Source organism: Scylla paramamosain, chromosome 23 (genome assembly GCF_035594125.1).
Source record: "Scylla paramamosain isolate STU-SP2022 chromosome 23, ASM3559412v1, whole genome shotgun sequence".
Lineage (NCBI taxonomy): Eukaryota > Metazoa > Arthropoda > Malacostraca > Decapoda > Portunidae > Scylla > Scylla paramamosain.
In genome coordinates, this window is record NC_087173.1 from 5,670,486 (window position 1) to 5,693,995 (window position 23,510).

A 23,510-nucleotide genomic window follows, 5' to 3' on the forward strand; every position below is an offset into this window, starting at 1 on the left:
GAAGGAAATAAAGAGAAAGACAAAAGGGAAACAAGGTGGGAAGAGGAAGAGCGGAAAATCAGAATGTAAACCATGAATGAAGGAATTCTCAACCAGGATATGATATAAGAAATAAAAAGGAGTAGAAATAGGAGCATGACGAGGACGAGAACGAGGACAAGGACGAGAACGAGAGGAACAAGGAAGAGGAGGACGAGGAAGAAGATAACAAAAAAAAACAAATAAAAGTGATAAAGAAACAAAGCAAGAAGAGGAAGAGGATGAAAAGAAGACTAAGAACAAAAGGCTGTGGACGAGGAGGCAGCATCAGATAGCTCATGACTTTTGTGTTTGAGAGACCAGCCAAGGGAGAAAAAATGGAAAAAAAAAAAAAAAAAACACGCTCCAAGGCCTCCAAAAAATAGAAACAGGGCAGGCAAACCAAAACAGATGACTAATTTAATGTTTGAGCCTTGACACTTCTCTTTTGAAACAGTAAAAATCATAGGCAGGAAAATAATACAGAAGCACGAGGAGAGTGAAGATACTGGGTAACTCTAGCATTAGTAAGGTGGACAGAATAAGGACAAAAGTAAAAATAGTCTTGTGAAGCGAGGCCGGGGAAGAAAGAACGAAGCCACGCAGTTAGCAAGTTCGGAAAAGTAATGACCACGAAAACAACGGTGGAAAATAATAACAAGTCTAAGGCAAATGCTTCACCGGAATCCCTAACAGAGAATGCCAAAGACTCAGTAAGGAATGTTTTAGTTGTAGATCGACGGTGGATCATCCTTTCGCGGAACCCATGCTGGCGATTAGAACGAAAGTTGTGGGCAGTCTGAAAACAAGACATGATATAAATAAAGACAAATACAAGTACGACGAAGCGGAGGTAAATGATGAGACTTAAGAGACAAGTAAGACAACAAGACAAGAGACGAAAATATTGCTCTGAGGAGGAGACCAAGGTTGAAATAATCTTTCGTACCCGACACGTTTCACGATTCTCTCTCTCTCTCTCTCTCTCTCTCTCTCTCTCTCTCTCTCTCTCTCTCTCTCTCTCTCTCTCTCTCTCTCTCTGTGTGTGTGTGTGTGTGTGTGTGTGTGTGTGTGTGTGTGTGTGTGTGGCTCTATTATATGCTTGCAGCTTCAAATAACAAAAACTTTACCACGTGTTGGAATTCTGATCAGTCCATTATTACTTATGTATACACACACTCTCTCTCTCTCTCTCTCTCTCTCTCTCTCTCTCTCTCTCTCTCTCTCTCTCTCTCTCTCTCTCTCTCTCTCTCTCTCTAACCAGTACTTCCCAGTGTGACCGCTCGTCCTTCCTCCTCCTCCTCCTCTCTCCTCCTCCTCCTCCTCGCGGCTCCTGACGAAGAGATACTGAAGGATTCTTAGGTAATTTACACCGAAGGGCTCTATAACTCTCCTCCAGGACAGAGCGCGGCCCCGGGAGAGGCCAATAGCAGCCGATATTGCCAGCCGCTATTCTTTCCACATTTCCAGGTAACTGCTTCGATAAATTTCCAGTGGGAGAAATAAGCCCCAAAAATAATCTGTCACGGTAATTTAATACGGAGGAATTGAGAAACACCGGATCGAAGGCAATTTTCAGGGGAAGGTAAAGTTAAAATGGTTCACTTTAAAAGCGCCGCCATCGTACGCCGCCTTTTTGTTGCCTGCTGATGGATGGGCGCGACGAGGATGACGAGGGCTATATGGTGGTGGTGGTGGTGGTGGTGGTGGTGGTGGTGATGCAATAGTGGGGGTCATATTGATAGTGTTGGTAGTGATTCAATAGTACGAGTGGTGGTGATGTAATGGTGATGGTGGTGCTAACGGTAGTAATGGTGATGGTAATAGGTGGTAGTGGTGATATTGGTGGTCGTGGTGGTGGTGGTGGTGATAACAGTAGTAGTGGTGGTGGTGTTATGAGTCCTGTACACACACACACACACACACACACACACACACACACCTCAGACGGAGGAGAAAGGACGGGAAGTGAAGTCCTAAGAATGGGAGGGTTTGCCGAGCAGAAGTAATTAGGTCGATAATTAAAGGAAAATTATGGCAAACAAAGGAAGTCACCGGAAGCGGCAGGTGGAAGCAATTAGTAAGCCTAATTAAGGGCGCCTTGCCACGGTGCGCGGGTTGTGTCTTCGTTAGGATGGCAGAGAGAGAGAGAGAGAGAGAGAGAGAGAGAGAGAGAGAGAGAGAGAGAGAGAGAGAGAGAGAGAGAGAGAGAGAGAGAGAGAGATTAAAGAGAGGGAGACACAGAGGGAAAAGGCCAAAGACAAACAAGTGAAACGAGAGAACACACAAAGAAACACAGAATACGAAAGAGAAGGGGAGCAACAGTAAACAAAGACGAGGAAGATGAAAACAAAGGAAATAAAAATGCAGGAGAGAGCAATACATACAAACATTGACTTAAAAAAGGAGAGAGATAGAAAAAAAAAAGAAAACAGACAAGGAAACAAACAAATGCAAAAAAGACAAGAAACCAACACCTGTCTTTGAACAAACAAACAAGAAATACAAAAAAGAGGAAAGAAAATAAAAACGAAATGAACGAATGAATGAAAGAAAAACAAATGAAGATATGAACATGAGAATAACGTTCCAGGGAGTGAAGGAAGGATATCGAAATGGAGACAAACAAAGAAAGAAGGGAGGAGGAAGAACGACAAAGGGAGAGAAGTGAGAGAGAAAAATAAAAATATGGAAGACGAATTGAGTGAACTGATTGAATTATTTTCTTTTTTTCTACTCACTCTTTTTTTCTCCTTGTTTTCTTTCTTTTTTCTCACATGAAAGGAAAACTAGGCAAAGGCTAAACAAAGTGTATGAAAAAAAATGCCCCTTAATTGCCATTCCCAGAAAGTTTGCAAAGAAAGAGTGCTGAAAGGGCTGGCCATTTTAGCTGTAGGGGTCTCTCTCTCTCTCTCTCTCTCTCTCTCTCTCTCTCTCTCTCTCTCTCTCTCTCTCTCTCTCTCTCTCTCTCTCTCTCTCTCTCTCTCTCTAAATGTTCAGGTAGTAGGAAAGGTGGAAAAACAGAATTGAGCAGAGTTTGACTAATAGACTACTGCTGAGGAGGAGGAGGAGGAGAAGGAGGAAGGGAAGGAGGAGGAGGAAGGGAAGGAGGAGGAAGAGGAGGAGGAGGAGGAGGAGGAATCTAAGTCGGTTATATCGGAAAAGAAATAATGTATAAATAAACTAACACAAAAGCACCAAATACGAGGAAGACGCAACACACACACACACACACACACACACACACACACACACACACACACACACACACACACACACCCACACTCACACACAAACACACACAAACACACACACTACAAAACATTCAGCAAACACTTGGAACCCTTCTCGTTCTGGGCTCACAATGAAACACAAACATAAACGATAGGCTTTGATCGACGCAACACTTCCTGCACAACGCAACCCAACACAATATCACCGCCCTTATACACCAAGGAGGAGAAAAGAAGCTCTATCAAACTATGTACTTGCCTGTGCGCTTAGTAGTAGAAGTAGTAAAAGTAATAGTGATAGTAGTAGTAGTAGTAGTAGTAGTAGTAGTAGTAGTAGTAGTAGTAGTAGTAGTAGTAGTAGTAGTAGTAGTAGTAATAGAATAACTAGTACCTAAATGTGTGTTGAATTTGATATTTTAAATTTGATAGTGTGTGTGTGTGTGTGTGTGTGTGTGTGTGTGTGTGTGTGTGTGTGTGTGTGTGTGTGTGTGTGTGTGTGTGTGTGTGTGTGTGTGTGTGTGTGTGTGTCATCTCACTTCACTCACCACCTACGATTCATCTCTCACCAATCATATTCTATCCTCAAATATACTAAACACTATTACGTTCACCATGAAAAATATATGAAAGTACAATCACATATATGAGAAGGAGACACAATATTTCCTAATTCCACATCTGACTCACTGATCATTTAAAGTTAGTGAGAAATTAAATCTGTTCATTTTCACGGCTTTGTGTTTACTATCACGGTTAGATTGTGAGGTACGATAACAGTGTCAGTGCCCTCGGTGACGGAAGTGACTCCTGACGAGGTGTTGCCCCGAGTGGTGAAATGAGCAGCATGCGGGTAGCTCGTGATGTTCTTCTTCCCCTTGTGGGCGACGACGGGCGGCGGTGAAGGCGGCATCCATCCGTGTGCTGGTGAAGTCTTCTCTGCAATAGGCACTTCGGGTAGTGGATGTGAGGCTGGAACTGATGTATTAGCTCCTGGATGAGAGGCTACAAACGGGACCTCAGGTTTTGGATGGGACCCCCAAAACTGGCTCTTCAGGTTTCGAATGCGCTGCTGGAACCGGTACTTTATGTTTCGAATATGGGACTGGAACAGGTATTTTAGGTTCTGGGTATGACACTGGAACCGCCACCTCGGATTTGGGATGTGAGACTGGAACCGGGACCTCAGGCTTTGAATTTGAGGCAGGAACCGGTATCTTGTGCTTTGAATGTGAGACATTAACCGGATGCACTTCATGTTTCGGATATGGACTCTTTTTGACCTCTGGAGTTCCGTTTTTGTCCTCTATATTGATCCCTTTGAAGACCGTCACATTCCTGGGTATTGTGATGTTCTCGAAAACCGTGATATTGTTAATGATCATGCTGCCTGTTCCAGTCGCGTTCTTCAGCTCCGTAATGTTCATGGTGCTAACTTGGCTGGTGGCGTCCACTGCTCCACCCTCCGGAACTCTATGAATCTTTTTTTGAAGGATTTTTGACTCCTCTGGAAGGTTATTATTGACTGCCTTTTGCAGCTTGGCTACTGGGAGGGTAGTATTCTGTGCTTTATTTCCAGGTGCTTTTGGTCCAGATGGAGGCTCAGAAGACGATGTATTCTCTTCCTTTATATTAAGAGTCTCCGATATTCTAGGAAGTTCAAGTGATTTGTTTCCCGATGCTTTAGAGTCCCCAGGTATCTCAGGTTTTCCAGGGATATCAGTATTCTGAGATGTGTTACGGTTCTTTAGTCCTTTAGGTTCATAAGGTTTCACATATTCTTTGGGGACTTTGAGATCTTTAAGTCCCTCGCGTCTCCTTAGCTTCGTTAGCTGTGCAGGAGAACTCGATGTTATATTTTGACTCTGTACACGAGGCTCACTAGTCATGTTGTTAGGCCCACTTGCCTGCTGGCCCTGTGGCACCGTCTGTTCGGTGGACGGCTCCTGCTTCTCCTTGGCGTTCGTGGAATTACCGAATCCCATTAACTTTTTAATTCTGTCACCCATCGTTAAGTTGCTACTGGCGGTGTTGTTAGCAGAGCCAGGGAGTTTTTCGCTGAGGGACAGATTGTTACTGGCCGTGTTGTTATCAAAGCCAAGCGTCAGGTTGCTGTTGGTCGTATTGTTTTCAGCGCCAGATAACTGTTGGTCGTTCAAATGCGGGGCGACTACAAAATTGTTTCCTGACGTGCCTGGAGTCGTGTCATCAATCTGCGGGTTTTCTACAGAGTCACCTTCTTTGTCTGTGGTTGAGAGATGATCGGGCCAAGTGTCGCTGTCCATACTGTCGAGGAAATACCCGTCCTCTTCCTCGCCCATCCAGGTGTTCAGCTCCCGGTCTCCCACCACAAACCCACACGCAACTACTGCCCATAACATAAACCGCATTAATATTTGTACCTTTACACCTGAATGATAATTAATAAGAGTAGAAAATACAACAGTGTTCTACAAACAAACTTAGCGAAGTGAGTGAATTTTGGAGAAGCACGGAGCTATAATACAACTGTCAGAGCAAACCTGAATTACTGCCGCACGTAAATGCACAATTCTATGAGCGGTGAGTGTGGGATGAGAGCTTAGAGGAGGCCGCAGCTCCCGTCCCTCGCTGTTGTAAAGGCTCGCAAAGTGCAGAGGTGGGCGTGGGAAGGCAAGCTTGGGAAGGAAGCGAGAAACAAGATTATGCACACGAGTCCCACAAGTAACAGCGGTCACCTTACTTTCCCCGCCAGGCACCATGAGCATTATGCCATCAACTCCATTAAAATGTTGTCGACCGCCTTCCTGCCTTCCTCTCCTCCTCCTCCTCTTCCTTCTCCCTACTCTATCGCTCCGGGGTTCCCACTTTTTAATTAACCTGCAGGCCGCTGCTGAAATATCTACAATTAATCCAGAAATACGGTCTGGGCCACGCCGGGGAGGAAATGGATGGGATGACCAGCCTAGCCACAAGCCAAGGTCAGGTCAGGTCAGGTGGTAGTGATGGTGGTGGAGGTGGTGGTGGTGGCGGTGATGTGGCGCCTGTCAGTGGCTTGCGTGGGTGCCAGACTTTCCTGCCATGCACCACCAATTATGCCCACACCTGCCCACATCCGGAAGTGATAGGTATGTGTCTTGTAAATTAGTTATTTTTTTAAGTGGACAGCAGTATTTAAGAACACTATTTTTTTTTTTTTTTTTTTTCCCCTTTTACCTTCCTGACCTCAACAGAATACTCTTGTAGTGTATGGGAGCTCATCATAACTCACTCCTTAACATTCCTGCCAACCGTATCTCAGGTAACTAATAAGCCGCCTTCCTCAGGACCCAGCCAGCCCTGATCCCGCTGCTCGTGTGCAAGCCTCACCTCATGCACTCACTCCTTCAGCTGCACCGCCTCACACCCCGCTGCACACACCTTGCGCGGCCTTACCCCTTGCCCTCGAAACTGCACCCACCCTGCATCCGCATCCGCCTCACACTCACGCATTTTCAGATCCATTCTCCTCCCGGTTCGCGTTCTCAGAATTGCTGCCTCATTGTTTCTCCTTCACTATTGATTAAACATCACGTAATATCCTAGCACAGGCTCAAACATTTCTTTCCATAATTACCTACATTACTGGGAAAGGAACACGTTATAACTGCTCCCATAACTTTGATCACTATATACTACGTGCACAGCAAAGCTCTGAAGTAAATGTCCACTGAATTTACAGGTTTTATCTCACAGTATATGTAATGCGAAGTAGTTTTCTCGGACACACTGCCTATGTTGATATCGGTGGATATAAGATGCAATGTTTTAGTCTGCCATGTAAATCATTTTCTTTGGAAGTGAGAAAACTTATACACCGTAACTATTATATTCTGATCATGGTTGTCAGTAATATTCTTTAACTTGCTTGTTATGAGTAGACACTTTCTTGGCGAGTTAATACGTTTTCTTTCCTTGGTTCTGCACAGGTATGATGAAACGTGTGCTGTGAGAGGAAAGGGTGACACTTAGTAAAGGTAAGGCGACAAACGCTGCACACACACACACACACACACACACACACACACACACACACACACACACACACACACACACACACACACACACACACACACACAGAGAGAGAGAGAGAGAGAGAGAGAGAGAGAGAGAGAGAGAGAGAGAGAGAGAGAGAGAGAGAGAGAGAGAGACGGATAGATAAGTTAATATACATATCATACCAAAAATAAAGACATATCTGATAAAGTAAATAAAACACATACGTAGGTACTTAATAAAATAAATAGTGATATATAAAAAAAAAAGTAGTTAGAAAAAAAAAACAAGGTATGGAATAACAAGACACCATGGTAAAGTAAACACAACAAAATATGATAAAAATTAGTGGTATACATAAATCCGTAGGATGTAAATAAACTAAGCTTCCCAAAGAGAAACACTGCTGCTTGAAGGATGCAAAGCCGGAACTGTGATGCGCACGAAATAGGCATGAGTTTGGAAGCAAGCAATATACAAGTAACTATATAAGGAGAGAGTCAGCCACGAGCAAATCTCAGTTCCCGCACATGGAATATGAACACAGCGAGCTCAGTACACGTGGCCAATGATGTAATGAGTCTCCATTATTTCATTTACACCAGTGCGTCACTAGTCACACCAAACTGTCAACGTGAAATAAATCTTGGTGCAGAGTTGGGAGAAAAAAAAAAAAAAGACGCGGGAAATTTGAAGGAAGAGTTTTGAATAACTTGTAATGCGATACAAAGCGAAACAGGTTACAAGAAGAAGAGGAAGAAGACCAGTGAAGCGGAATCAACAGGAACTGGAATTAATGACACCAATGAATCTATCCCAAAATAACAATACTCTACCCTTGGCTTGAAATATTAACGTTATTTGAATATTATCCCATATCATGACGCCAAGGAAACAACCATGGCAGCATAAGGCGGCTGAGAAAAACATTAAATTCCGGAACCAGACCACAATCAATTGATCACCTGATCATTCTTACTGCCACAGCTTCTCCCTCCACCCAAGGAATGCACAAGAATCCTTACCTCCAGCTTTAGGAAATAATAAACCCAAATTCAAGTACATATTTTCTAGTAAGGCTCCAGTTCCAGTGCTGTACTTGTGAAATGAAATCCACCGGTATGGAATCAGCACGCACTATAGCAAGATTCAGTACCTGTGCTTCTTCGTGAATTGGAAGCAAAATACATCCTGTACTCAGCACACTGGAGTAACGTACCTTGCGTCAGATGACCTCTCTGTCTTACCTTGTAATATGAAATAGTACCTTAAAGATTGTATAATCCTACAAATAAAATAAATACTACCACAATTACTACTACTACTGACACCACTACTACTACTACTATTACTACTACTACTACGACAACTACTTCTACTACTACTGCTACTACTACTACTACTACTGCTAATAATAATAATAATAATAATAATAATAATAATAATAATAATAATAATAATAATAATAATAATAAACAAACAACGGGGGAGGGGGGGGAAGAAAACAAGCAAATATTTACCCGTCCCTGTATATTTCCCTATACCTCTTTATTTTTTCTTTGTGTGTGTGTGTGTGTGTGTGTGTGTGTGTGTGTGTACGTACCTCCCAGGCGTGTGAACTTGAGTGTGTATTTAGTGATGAGAGAATTGCCGTCCTGGGGAGCCTCGCACGCCAGCCTGACGGAACGAGAGGTCTTCTCCAGCACGTGCAAGGAGCGAGGCAGGTCTGGCGTCTCTGAGGGGGAAGGGAGAGAGTCAGTGAGGGAGGAAGGAGAGGGGAGGAGAGGAAAGCTAGAAGAGACACGGAAGGTCTATGTAAGCTTGGAGAAAGGAAAAGGAAGGAGGTGAAAGCAAGAGTAATGGTGGGGAAGAAAGACTGCAAATTTGAGGGAGAGAAACGCGAGGGAAAAGATAGAAATGGATGAAAGAAAGAAAAAACGAGAATATAAAGAAAGTTGTGGGGGAGAGGAAGAGGAAAAATAAGCTAACGAATGAAAGCTAAAAGGAAAGTGAGATTAGGTTAGGCTGTGAGAAAGTAACACACAAGGACTGAACAAGATTAGTGATGTCTGAGAGGGCGAGAGAGTGAGGGAGGGTGGGAAAGATAAGTAAAGAAAGCGTAAGCGTGAAGGCGTGGATAACAAAAGAAGAGAGAAACGAATGAAAGAAACAAAGAAACAACTACCACCACTACTACCGATACCACCACCACACTCACCCTGGACCAGCAGCGTGACGGTGCTGGAGGCGTGGCCGTGTTGGTTCTCTGCCGTGTACACGTAATGGCCACCGTCCTCCCGCGTCACGCCCGTCACCACCAGCTCCAGCGGAGGGCACGCAGGAGGTGGCAGTGAGGGGCGAGGAGACAGAGGCAGCAGTGGAGGGCCTCACCCCAGCCACGCAGTATTTGTTTACCCTGCACGCCCACAATGCTATGGACCCCTCCAAGCCCTCTGAGGTGAGAGAGAGAGAGAGAGAGAGAGAGAGAGAGAGAGAGAGAGAGAGAGAGAGAGAGAATACACACACATACAAGTCCCTAATAATAGTCACATGTGCACCTCCTTCCCACACACACACACACACAAACACAGCCGGTCTCTGCTCACACAGTCACCTACTGGGCATGCGTATGAACACAATATAAAAGATTTAATCACCACTTGCAATAAATCAAAGAAAATAAAACAACACATTTCATAAAACACTTGATTACTGCTCCCTCCTCCCTTCCTCCTCCTTCCGCCTCCACTGCCCCCATTCCTCCATCTAAGTATCTACAAAGGTGATGAAAAGAATAGATTTTGCAGTGTCCATCCAGTACAGTGTCTGGTGCTGTCTATGGGACGAAGGAAGGTGTCTCGGAGTGGTTAGTGGTCAAGGGAAGGTGTGTGTCAGTAGCAGTGAATGATTGACTAGATGACTGACTGGTTCATTGCCTGGCTGCTTGATTGACTGATTGACTGGTTGGTTGATTGATAATAAGTTGCAGATAATCAGGAGGTCAGACCCGTTTCTCTCTCTCTCTCTCTCTCTCTCTCTCTCTCTCTCTCTCTCTCTCTCTCTCTCTCTCTCTCTCTCTCTCTCTCTCTCTCCCCAAGGTGAGCGAGGTAGTGTAGGGTGAGGAAAGGTTGCTTTGCCTTCCCACCTTCAGTAATACGACCTCCCATAGCAGAGTCCTTCTAGATGTTTCCTCAAGGTTATCCCCATAAGGTCACACACACACACACACACACACACACACACACACACACACACACGCCCTCATGTTGGCAATAGTGTTCTCAAGGCATTACAAGGCAGACACCCAACCACTGCCCTTGTTACGTATTCTGAAACGCTCTGCTTTCTCACCAGGGCTATTTTCAAAGGACATAGAGATGATTAGTCGGATTTACATGAGTGTTTCTCCAGTTGATAATGTAGAAATCTTGTTAATCTGTCACTAGAACCATAAAAACAGCCTTTAAAAACCCGTGTAACTTCAATTAAAGGCTTTTGGACGTAGAGAAGGTGGAGCGGAGAAGTGTTTCAGAATATGGGTCTCTGTGCCGCACCTCACCACTACCCCACCACCACGACTCAACACCACTACACCCTCATTAGCAGTCCAGCACAGTCCGCAGCACAACATCCTCATCACCAGTCCAGTGGCGTCCTCAGACTATATCCTCACATCCTCATTTCATCACACCATTACAAGGATTCCCTGTTCATTATTTTCCTGTTTCTTTTCGGAAGCAACTTTACGAACGGGCCTTTTTTTTTTTTTTTCTTTTTTTAGATCGGTCTCCCTGACACACAAATAGGATAAATAAACATGAAAAAGTGGTATTAAGTGATCAGCACCGGACCTCAACACCACACACCTTATCCTTACATCTTCACATACTTACACACATACACACACACACACACACACACACACACACATTGCCTCACACCCTCACTCCAGCACCAGTAACCCTTATGCATCGAGAGACACCAAATGCAGCACAATTTAGACACTCATCTCTTAAGTACAAAAACCTTATCACTTTACCTTGTGCATACCTTTCACATCCGTCAGCCTCAACACGAAGGTCAAGGAGACAGAGATGAACACCGAGGCAATAACGAATTCTTAACATGTGCGCTTTGCTTTAGTTTAATTTTTCTTTTTTTTTACTATTTTTTTTTTTTTTTTTTTTAAGAATTTGCAACAGGCTTAAAGCTACACTTTCTTTCGTATAGGTATTGAAAAAGCCTCCACATATATATGAAACGTAGAAAATATATATAAAAAGTTATCCTGCTATATACAAGAAATTATATGCAAATGGTTATATAATGACACAATTACTAATAATGAAATACTAGAACAAATAAGCAGTTCTTATATTGTTAGAAGAACTGAGGATGGAAATTAAGGGTTAAATAAAGGAAAACTCACTAATTGGTGGTCTCACGAACCCAATTACAGAAGAGTTTATAAGAGAGAGAGAGAGAGAGAGAGAGAGAGAGAGAGAGAGAGATCAGCTTCCCTCCAAAAATACCTTAATATCTCTCTCTTCAAACTTTTACATGATTATAAATTTGTTGTATTTTTCTTAATTCCTTCCGTAACAAAACATCGGTTAACCTTACACTGGACATATTATTGTGGATATCACGTTTATGATTTTTTCTTTCATATTGTGCAAAAGGAGTTTAAAATTATCTCTAGTTACTCATCCAGCACAAACGTGTCTATTTACAAACTTGAATTGGCTTTAGTTTCTTACTCTTTGCTTTATGGGAGAGAGAATTATCATGCATTTTTTCCTGAATTAGTTTTTTTGCCCTTGAGTCTTCCTCCCTGGTGCATACAAAAAATCATGCACACAAAAACAAAGCAAGCTCTGTTCTGACTAACACCTGGTGACTCCGTGAAGTTCGAGAATTGACAGAGGGAGTTGGTGAGTTAATAAAATCAACAAAGCACCAAAAGGGAAAGAAAGACACAGACAGACAGACAAATAAACAAACAAACATGGACAGAGAAGACACACCAACAGAAAAAAATAATGAAAAATTATAATCAAATAATTGCCACAAGGAGAAACCGCAGTCGAATCCAAACTGAACCTTGACAGCAAACCACCAAACCATTTATAAATATCACACATTCATTAACTCATAAACCTCAATAACAAGTTCTTCAATTACTGACACAAAGACAGAGGCAGCTCGTGGTTTGAGGGTTGAGGGACACAACTCATAAAGAACTTGCAGGTAACTGTTTTCTTCTTGTGTGTACCGGGAATACTGAATGGCAGGGAGCGGAGGGACTGATGCATAAAGGGCGCCGTCAAGGTGAAATACTGGTACTACTCGTAATTAGGAGAAGGTGAGATGGACGGAGGTGAAAGTCGCTACGTTCATGACCAACACACCCGAACACACCCACGGAAGGAACAACACCATAGGATCGAACAGTGTTTCTTAGTTAACATTAGGTGCTTGCAATCCTACGCGGTGCTGAAATGAATTTTTTTAGGGTGCTCGCAAATGCTGCATAAATTATGGTACAATGTCACTGTTACTTGAAAGGGACACAAAAATATCAAATAGAAACTTTTTGACAAGGGATTTTTCTATTTGATCAATTTTAACATAATTTTCAATTCCCTTAATGGATCTTACTAAGGTGATGGAAAGCACTACATTTGTAAGAGCACTCCACACATTAGGAAGTCTGCGTCACCGAGCCATGTGGCGGTCGTCAGGGTGGCTGGGCTGCCTAGACCTGACTACGGGGTGTTCTGAGGGCGGAAAAGGTTAAGAAACATTGAAATAGTGTCCTGTGTGTGTTGTGTGTGTGTGTGTGTGTGTGTGTGTGTGTGTGTGTCGCTGCCTCAACACAGTCATAAAATTCGTGTCCCGCCCAGTGACAAATTTGCATAAACGTTCACTTTTATTGGAGAGTGTAAACAAAACTACGTGTGACATTTATTTTATTCTTGTACAGTATTCATATTTGTGCTTATCTGTTCCTGTATTTATCATGCGTTTGTTGTTGTTGCTGTTGCTGTCGTTGTTGTTGTTGTTGTTGTTGTTGTTGTTGTTGTTGTTGTTGTTGTTGTTGTTGTTGTTGTTGCAGTTCTTGTTGTTGTTGTTATCATTATTGTTATTGATATTATATTGCTACTATTACTATTATTACTATTATCGTTATCATTTCTATTATTGTTAGTAGTAGTAGTAGTAGTAGTAACAGTAGTAGTAGTAGTAGTAGTATTGTTCTTGTTGTTGTTGTTTTTGCTGTTGCTGTTCTTGTTTTTGCTGTTGTTCTTGTTGTTGTTATTATTATTATTAATCTATTACTATTATCATCATCATCATCAATACCCCACCCACCCACCCATTCACCAAGCCACCCAAACACACACACACACACACACACACACACACACACACACACACACACACACACACACACACACACACACACTTTCATCAACGCACAGTTTTCACAATACATCAATAATACTGTCAAGAATATGTCCCGCTTTAGCAAACATTCATAGTTTAACCAATACTTTTATTTCATTATTATTCGATATATGTCTTCCTGCATATGTAGGGAGAGAGAGAGAGAGAGAGAGAGAGAGAGAGAGAGAGAGAGAGAGAGAGAGAGAGAGATACAATTTTAATCCTTCACGGGACAGAACATGTATAATTCACATTACAGAAGGCAAGAGTCTGGCTGTATGAATGGCCGAATGAATTATTAAACCCAGAGAGAGAGAGAGAGAGAGAGAGAGAGAGAGAGAGAGAGAGAGAGAGAGAGAGAATGCTGATGACGGTGGCGGTCTCTCTCTCTCTCTCTCTCTCTCTCTCTCTCTCTCTCTCTCTCTCTCTCTCTCTCTCTCTCTCTCTCTCTCTCTCTCTCTCTCTTCCTTTCTCACTCAATCCTGAATGTTGGTTAATATCTAGCGGTACACACACACACACACACACACACACACACACACACACACACACACACACACACACACACACACACACACACACACACACACACACACACACACACGCACGCCTGCCTTCACAGCCATGGGGAAAGTTTAACAGTTAACTTTCCTTCTCTTTGAGGAAGCACCGAGCTCTGTGCGTGCGCGCGCGCGCGCGCGCGCGCGCGCGTGTGTGTGTGTGTGTGTGTGTGTGTGTGTGTGTGTGTGTGTGTAAATGTGAACCAGTGTGTCGAACGAACAATTATAAAAACCTTACATGAAATCGTATAAGACACACACATAAACAAATAATCGTAGTAGTAGTAGTAGTAGTAGTAGTAATAGTAGTAGTAGTAGTAGTAGTAGTAGTAGTAGTAGTAGTAGTAGTAGTAGTAGTAGTAGTAGTAGTAGTAGTACTAGTAGTAGTAGTAGTAGTAGTAGTAGTAGTAGCACCACCACCAGTAGTACACACATAAGAAGGAGTATGTAGCGTGTTCTTTTTTCCCTCACCGAAGTAGACAAGCAAAGTAGGTAGCGTGGCCAGCACCCGAGGCAGCTTTGCTTGACCTTTAGTGCACTTTCGCCGATGCTTCCTTGTCCACCAGACGGCCTAGCACTGCTCTAAAAACTGCAGGAAGACAGCGAGCACAAGGAGCGAGACTGCGATGACGATGACGAGATAAGAAAAAAAATTGAGAACTCACGACGACTTCGGTAACGGAAAGGAGAGGAAGCTGGAAGAGGAGGAGGAGGAAGAGGAGATGCAGACAACCGTAACGAAATGAAGCGCCAACTGTTAAGTAAGAGTAATTTCCCGAGACTTTTTTCTCTTTTCCTACTTTTACAGTTTGCTGAAGAACGCAAGAACGCAAACCGGTTATTTTCTTCTTTCTTGGTTTGAAAATGTACGATGAAATTTAACTTGGCATCAGGAAATACTTATCCCACACACACACACACACACACACACACACACACACACACACACACACACACACACACGTACAGGGGCAGACGGACAAACAACAGGGAAAAAAGGCACAATGTATACACCGCAAGGCCTACAACATACTTCATATAACCACAACAACACTGAACTGTTAACATACCAGCAAACAGACCACATCGATAAACACACACACACACACACACACACACACACACACACACACACACACACACACACACACACACACACACATACAGAGAGAGAGAGAGAGAGAGAGAGAGAGAGAGAGAGAGAGAGAGAGAGAGAGAGAGAGAGAGAGAGAGAGAGAGAGAGAGAGAGAGAGAGAGCAGCGTGACATTAATGCTCTCTTTATATTTTGTCCTCAGTGGCTCTTCATCTAAGAAAATGAAATAAACTATAAATCTACTAAAAAAAATTACAAGGAAAAAGTTACGAAAACACACACACACACACACACACACACACACACACACACACACACACACACACACACACACACACAAGGTGAGCTTGGACATGTACCAGACATACTGCGCATTGTGACCCCCATGATCCTCTCTCTCTCTCTCTCTCTCTCTCTCTCTCTCTCTCTCTCTCTCTCTCTCTCTCTCTCTCTCTCTCTCTCTCTCTCTCTCTCTCTTTCCCTCTCGTATGCATTTCGTAATACACTTTTTCTCTCCACTCAGGACCAGTGTAAAGTTATACGCATATATAATGACTATTTCGTGTGCGCAATCCCGAACACCTGCAGCGTAACAGCCACGGCCACAGCGACACCAGACCGCAGCAGCACGCACACCTACTAAAGAACAGCATAACACACGTCACTGAACAACACAAGCACTACAGCATCACGACAGTACTCATCTACACCATAGCACAAAAAAAAAGCATGACACATCAAACACAGCGTAACACACCCTTCAGGACCATCCAAACACCACAGCACGGCACTTAACACAGCAAGATTATGACGTAACACAGCAGAATACAGAAAACAGCATAATACAATGTGCTAGCGGAACATAACAGCACAACAGCATGAGACAGCACATAACTCCATCACAAGACAGCAGAACACAACATAGCACACCTGCCCGAACAGCACAAACCCCCACAGCAGCACAACAACAGTGAAGTACACCACATCTTAGCATTTCGCAGTGGAACACAGACCAACACAACGCAACGAACTGAACACATCCAGCGGCACGATACAAAACACCACAAAACAGCACACAATTACACCACAACGAAATATAACCCAGGAAAACCAAACACAACACAGAGAAGCAATACAAACACCAGAAAACAACACAACAAAGCAAATAACAACAACGCAGGAGAACACAGTCGGCAAGATAACACGTGAACAGAAAAATCCAAACACCACATTAATCAGATAACAAGTGACACCAAAGAACATTATTTCGCCTCTCAAATAACTGATGAACTAAAGATCTAAGCACTGATGCGTGTGTGTGTGTGTGTGTGTGTGTGTGTGTGTGTGATTGATTTTTTCTTGCAATTTGAGACAGGTCACGGTCTACTGGTTAAGATATCTGAAGCGCGCAGTGTCAGTATGTCAATAGAGGGTATGCAGTAGGTCAGTCAAGGAAGCAGCTCAGAGCAGTGGTGCGGGGGAACAGGAACTGAATGGACCAGTGGAGGTAAAGGAGCGGTGGACCGGGACCCGCTGGTATCCCGGTACAAAAAGGGCAGCAGTTCGGTCCCAGTCTGAGTAGGAACTAAAAGCAGGTGGTTTTCTTGTTCTCTCTACGAGCGAGAAAGAATCTGGCGTCACTCACTTCCTTGCACTGACATTCACATTTGCGTGTGGTGCAAAAAGTTACACTCATTTAAGACACAAGTAATGAGTGATGAATAATGAAGAGACTCATGAACAGCCATAAATTCTGTCTTTTTTTCTTTTTTCCATTCTTTTCTCTCATTTTTAGCCGCAGGGAATCGCCAGAGCGTCATTCACTTCCTTGCACTGACATTCACATTTCCCCTTTAAAAAAAACTCCATCTATCCAAATTTCAACATGATGAAGACAGCCATGCTCACCCTCAATTACTGTTTTTTCCGTCTTTTTTTTTTCACAATTTAAGATGGAGCATTCAGTCACTTCCTTGCATTGACACTTGCATTTAGTCTCATGAAAATAATTCCCATATATTGAAGCTTCAACAATAAAGACAGTCAGACATAAGCTTAACTTTTATTTTTCTCATCTCGTTTCGCATTTTAACATGAAGTACTCGGTCACCTTCTTGCACTGACATTCACATCCACTCATAAGGAAAAAACAGCCATTTATCCAAGTTTCAACAACATAATATGAACAATCATGCACAATCTTCATTTCTATTTTTTTTTTTCTCTCTGTCTCTTCTCGCATTTTAAGATAAGCTCAGTCACTTCCTTGGATTAACATTCATATTTATTCATAAGAAAATAATTCCCATCTATCTGAGTTTTAACAACATAATAAAGAATCATCTCTCTCTCATATTTTTACATAAGGTATTCAGTCACCTCCTTGCACTGACATTCAAGTTTACCCAGAAGACATAAATTTCTATCAATTCAAGCCTCAACAGCATAATGAAGACAATCAAGCACACTTTTAATTCCTCGTGTTTCATCTCATCTCACATTCTTAGAAAAGGTACTCAGTCACCTCCTTGCACAGACAAACACGTTTACACATAGAACAAAACATCACGTAGATTTAAGCACTATGATAATGAAGACAGTTATCAACGGCTATAATTCCTGCGTTTTTATCTTTCCCTCTCACATTCTGGCTAGGGTGTTTAGTTCGCGATGTGGTAGTAATAGGATACCAAACTGTAGTATAACTTTACGAGGCGTCTGCGAGGCGGATGCCATTCATGATTATTTACTTGCTGGCAACTTGCTCAAGGCTGCTCGGCGCCGACAGGTATAAAAGGGCGGCAGGTGCGAAGCAGTGCCCAGTGGAGCAAAGGACATCTAAGCATCATGAGGACCCTGGTAGGTAGTGGCTGGCTGCTGGAATCACTAACTTCACCTACACGTCTCTAACCACACACGTACCCATGCATACGTACATATGTGGATATACAGATATACACACACACGGTTAGTAGGTCGCCTGGTCACAAAGCCTTTTTTTTATATCACTTTAATTAACCACAGCTCATTACGGCCCGTCAGTCAAAATATCCATTAGGCCCAGTGTTTGCAAGGCCACTGTATCAATATGCTCATTTCAAACTTTTCGAACTACACTGACATAAAAAAAATCATCACATAATTATTTTTTTTTCATCGTATAATACAATGATTTATTTACTATGTGTGTGTGTGTGTGTGTGTGTGTGTGTGTGTGTGTGTGTGTGTGTGTGTGTGTGTGTGTGTGTGTGTGTGTGTGTGTGTGTGTGTGTGTGTGTTTCAAAGGTCACCTGTTCCCCGGGGCCGCCAGTGACCTTATAGAGAGCTCCAGTCAGTTCCGTGTAGGAGGGAAAGGTCAGAGGGACCACGCCAGTAAGAAACGCATCTGTCCTTGATCAGCGAGGCGAAGTGTGTCTTTACGATCGCTACTCCACCCCCCACACCCTCTCTCTCTCTCTCTCTCTCTCTCTCTCTCTCTCTCTCTCTCTCTCTCTCTCTCTCTCTCTCTCTCTTGTTACCATTCAAATTGCACGCTCCTTCTCTTCTCCTCCACTACCATCACCTCCTCCATTACATAACAAAGCCATTTACTTCCACACATCCTTATAAAGAACAGTACTTAAACTATAACTAAAACCATTCCGTCCCTTCCTTATCTCACGCTATCCCACCCACTCCTTTCCCTTTCATCCCTTTCATAACCCACACAACGCCACTCAATCACCGTTTCCCTTTCTCTGAGCTACCCATTTCATAACCCTCTATTTCCTTCCTCCTTAGATTCTGCTGAGTGTGGTGACGGTGGCTATGGCCCAGAGTTACGACGGGGGCTTCGTCAAGATCCTGCAAGACAAGAGGTACCAGAGCGGCAGTACTTTCGGCAACTTCCGTGACCAGGAGGACGGCACTAAGTATTTCGAGGAGACGGATGAGATGGGAGTGCGCCGCGGCTACTGGGAGTACGTGGATGAGCTTGGAAAGACCATCCGCAACGAATTCGAAGGTGAGTGGATGAATAGGTGGATGAATGGGATGGGTGGGTGGATTGTTGGGTGGTTTGGTGGATAATGGATGCATGGATTGGTAGATGGATGTATATTTAGATAGATGAATATATAGAACGATACATGGATGGATAGGTGGACTGATATACAAAAAAATGAATGGATAAGTGAATGGATTGGTAAAATTGTACTTAAATCGAAAGACAGATGGGTAAATTGATGAGTAATTTAGTGAATAAGTAGCATAATAGATATATAAATGGATAAACTGAATACTGATGGATTGATACATATATTCATAAACTGTGTTATTGCTGGATTACTCGTGGCGTTAAAAGCACAACAAAAGGCAACTGTGTTTTTGAGTTTATTACTGAATGTTTCTATCAATTTCTTTCTATAAATTCGTGTTTAGTTGAGAGTTGTAAAAAGTTAAAATCTTCATTTCCCTGCCTCTCCCTCTGCCTCCTCGCCTCGTGATTCTCTCCTTCTCTCACTTCCTCCTCTCCCTCTTCGCCTCATGCTTATCTCTTTCTCTCACTCCTCCCTCTCCCTTCTCAAATCATATTTCTTTCCCTCCCTCATTCTTCCTCCAATTTTCTCCCTTCAATTTACATCCTTCTTTCACTCCTCCCTCACCCTCCTCGTATCCCACTCCCTCACTCTTCCCCCGCTATTCCCCCCACGCCTCACCCTCCTCTCCTCCACAGCTGGTCCCGGTATCGGCTTCAGAATCACCAAGTCCAACGCCCACGACACCACCCCAGTGTTCAAGCCCCTGCCCCAGTTCCAAGCACCCAGACCCGCCCCCACTGCCGCTCCCGTGTACCAGCCCGTCCCCGTGCAGCCCACCTATCAACCCGTGGCCGTGCAGCCCCAGTACCAGCCTGCCCCAGTTCACGTGCCCGCCCCAGTCCCCAGGTACACCCCCACCCTGGCACCTGAGCCCCAGAACCTCTTTGATTACCCCGGTAACCTGGAGTTCTCTCGTGACCATCTGGGCCACCGCTTCAAGTTCGTCGCTGCCTAAGTCTTCCACACTACCTCCTCTTCCATTTACCATCCTTTCCCTGGTTCTCTTCTGCTTCCCATTCCATCTAAGTTCTCCCAGGCCTCTACATACTGGCCGACGCTTGTCTCGTTTCCTCTCGTCACTACCTCCTGTGCTTAACCCATTAATGCAACTTCTTTCTCTTGTTGGCAATACCCATCATCTCTTCCACTAACGTCGCAGTAACACGTCTCATCTGCAGCATCCTTAGCTCATCCTTCCACATCAAGGCAGCATCACTCGCCTCAAACGTGTCTCTGCGTTGTTAGCGACACGATGAGCCTTTACTCCTCTTCCTCCTCCCACCCAACGCCCTCAGCAGGCGCCCACAGGAGAGCTACGCCCGCCGAAGCCTCCAGGGTCCTCGCTCCACACAAATGCTCCTCCCAAACTGACGTGAGATTGTGACGGCGTGACGAGCGTAACCGAAGAGCGTGCAGGAGCGGCCGCCGCCCCGCCCTCCTTGACAGGTCCTGTGATATCTAGTCCTCTGCGAAAAGCAACAAAAAATAGTGTAGTTTTTGAGAGTTTCAGTCAGCACAATGCCGCTTTTTCGACGCTGCTCATGACAACTTGTGGACATGTACATGCAGTAAGTCTGCGACGTTTATTGCTTTCTGTTGTTATAATTATAATCTTTGTCTCTCCATCGTCTCATTTCGTCTGCGTGGAATTGATAATTGAACAAACTCTTAACTCTGCGTCTTCTTCCTAGAAATACTGTCTTCAATTACCAAAAATATTCGTTTCGTTTTGCAGTTCATGTTTCACAATGAGTTGCTTTATCCAGGTTCGCCTCAATTCGGCATCACTTCCTCAAAAATACTCGTGTATCCACAATACTCTGACCTGCCACTGGAAACTCTTAGCGAGGCATCAGGCGCTGCCTTCTTCCTAAATTCCTTCTTGTATGCCTGTCTTCTAATTAACGTTAAATCAAAAACATTTCCTTGAAAAAAATAAACAATTCGGTGACCACCGATGCACCGAGGCACCGAGTAAAGGCTCGATCCTGACCCTCGGTCCTCGGTGTGTCGGCGGCGCCACAATGGACATATGGGCATTGTTAGGCAGTAATACTCTACTCTTAGTGTTAAAGAAAAGAAAGAAAAAAAATAATTACGAAAGAAAACCCTCATCGGAATTATCATGTATAGTTTGATGAGAAAATGTCACATAACAGACCCTCGAGTAAAATACCAAAAAAATAAAAGTTTAATAATAAAGTAAAGTCGAAGGGATCAGTGGTGTTGGAAACGGTACATTCAGAACCGGTACATTTGTCGACACACGGTAAAATTATCCGACTTTTAATTTGTTTCCTTCATCTCTAAATTGCAATCTTGAATTACGAATTCTTACTGGCGTGTACAAAAACTATCTTTGGAAAGGCTGTTGGAAATTAACAGTAAACTCAAATCAATAAGTAAATTAACTGATCCCTTATAAAAACAATTCAAAGAACGTTGTTACAAAAAGACAAGTATGAGTGCTAGAATAAATAGTTCAGTATTACAAAAAAGCACGAATACTTAACAAAATGTTACAAACAAAAACGCACCGCCTTGGTGTGCTGTGTGTGTGTGCGTGTGTGTGCTGTGTGCCGGAGTGGCGAGTGTGCGATAGCTAGCGTGACGCTCTCGCTGCCCTGGCCGCGTGTGCCGCGTGGCCTATGCCGCGTGCCGCGTGCTTCTTTCTTTACTCCAGGTGCTCGCAGTCACCTGGTCACGTAACCGGACTATGCATCGCCCCAGCACGCTCTGTTACGCTCCGTCACGCCGCGTTGCGTCACATTGCCGTCAACGAGGAGACTCTTGGTTGATTTTCTGTTGCACCACGACAGTAGTTCAACAGCGGACCGCCAGGTCTGGTGTATATTTTTGTATAGATAAAAGTTTTCTGTAAATGATGAAATGTGGTCTTTTGCTTTCCTTTCTCATACAATGACGTGTGTGTGTGTGTGTGTGTGTGTGTGTGTGTGTGTGTGTGTGTGTGTGTGTGTGTGTGTGTGTGTGTGTGTGTGTGTGTGTGTGTGTGTGTGTGTGTGTGTGTGTGTGTGTGTGCAGGATATAGGCAAGAGAAGGAAAGGAAAAGGAAGAAAAGGGTAAGGGAAGAAAGAACCATCAAGTAAACAGTTCAAGACGAAACAAGAGTGGAAAAAGGGAAGACAAAAGTGAGACGGTAAGGCAGGTTCAGTGGGATGTCAGTGTATCTACACTTTAAAAAGGATAAATGAAAAATAAAAACAACAACAACAACAACAGCAATAATGATAATAGTTATAATAATAATAATAATAATAATAATAATAATAATAATAATAATAATAATAATAATAATATAATAATAATAACAAACTAAGTTAATTAACACAAACAATGTGATTTTACCAGATAACACACACACACACACACACACACACACTACGAGAGTCTCCGCAAGCTAAGCTGATCCGGAAGCCACGCCTCCTGCCTCCTGCCTCCTTTTGGCGGGGCAGCTGATTGGCAGTTGGCCACTCAAAATGGTCTTGCCACTTCCCGGTAGTTTTCATGCTTAAGGTACTTCCAATAACCTTACCAATTAGCCTTGTCCTGAGATGACTTCAACACATCAGTGCGAGAACAATGATGATATGGAAGTTGTTAACTCTTCAAAAAATTCATGGAAACAAATGCACAAATTATTAACGTATATCATCGCATTCATATGACTGTCATCGCACCACAGATCTCTGATGACCCGTGTGTCGACAGTCAGCTCTTACTATAGTTTTATATCAATGTACCAGTTCAAGGCTTCACTGGATATTAAATTAACATTAATGAATACTGATGAATAAACTTTGGCATTTTACTGTGTGTGTATATGTGTGTGTGTGTGTGTGTGTGTGTGTGTGTGTAGGGTGAGTTTTTACAAATATCAAGGGTCGTCGTTACTGTATTCTGGTAATGTATTAAGGCCAACACACTTCCCACTAACACTTGCCTCATGACACACGGGAACACAATGGAAGAGGAAACAGCAGCAGACTTGTTGGCCTTTAGGACACTGGAAAGCTGCACTATCTGATCCGGAGCAGGAGACACAGG

General features: G+C 43.4%; 1 protein-coding gene across 1 annotated transcript; it reads left to right on the forward strand.

Moving 5' to 3' along the window:
• Positions 1 to 18,006: 18,006 nt before the first annotated feature.
• LOC135112050 (cell division protein ZipA-like) lies at positions 18,007 to 22,335 on the forward strand. The gene is made up of 3 exons (XM_064025922.1): positions 18,007 to 18,225; positions 19,147 to 19,369; positions 20,081 to 22,335. The coding sequence occupies exons 1-3, from the start codon at positions 18,214 to 18,216 to the stop codon at positions 20,398 to 20,400; spliced, it is 555 nt and encodes a 184-aa protein (XP_063881992.1). The 5' UTR covers positions 18,007 to 18,213; the 3' UTR covers positions 20,401 to 22,335.
• The last annotated feature ends 1,175 nt before the right edge of the window (positions 22,336 to 23,510 follow it).

Coding starts and splice junctions, on each gene's coding strand:
- LOC135112050 (XM_064025922.1), top strand. Junction 19,370..20,080: donor CATCCGCAACGAATTCGAAG/GTGAGTGGATGA, acceptor TCTCCTCCACAG/CTGGTCCCGGTATCGGCTTC.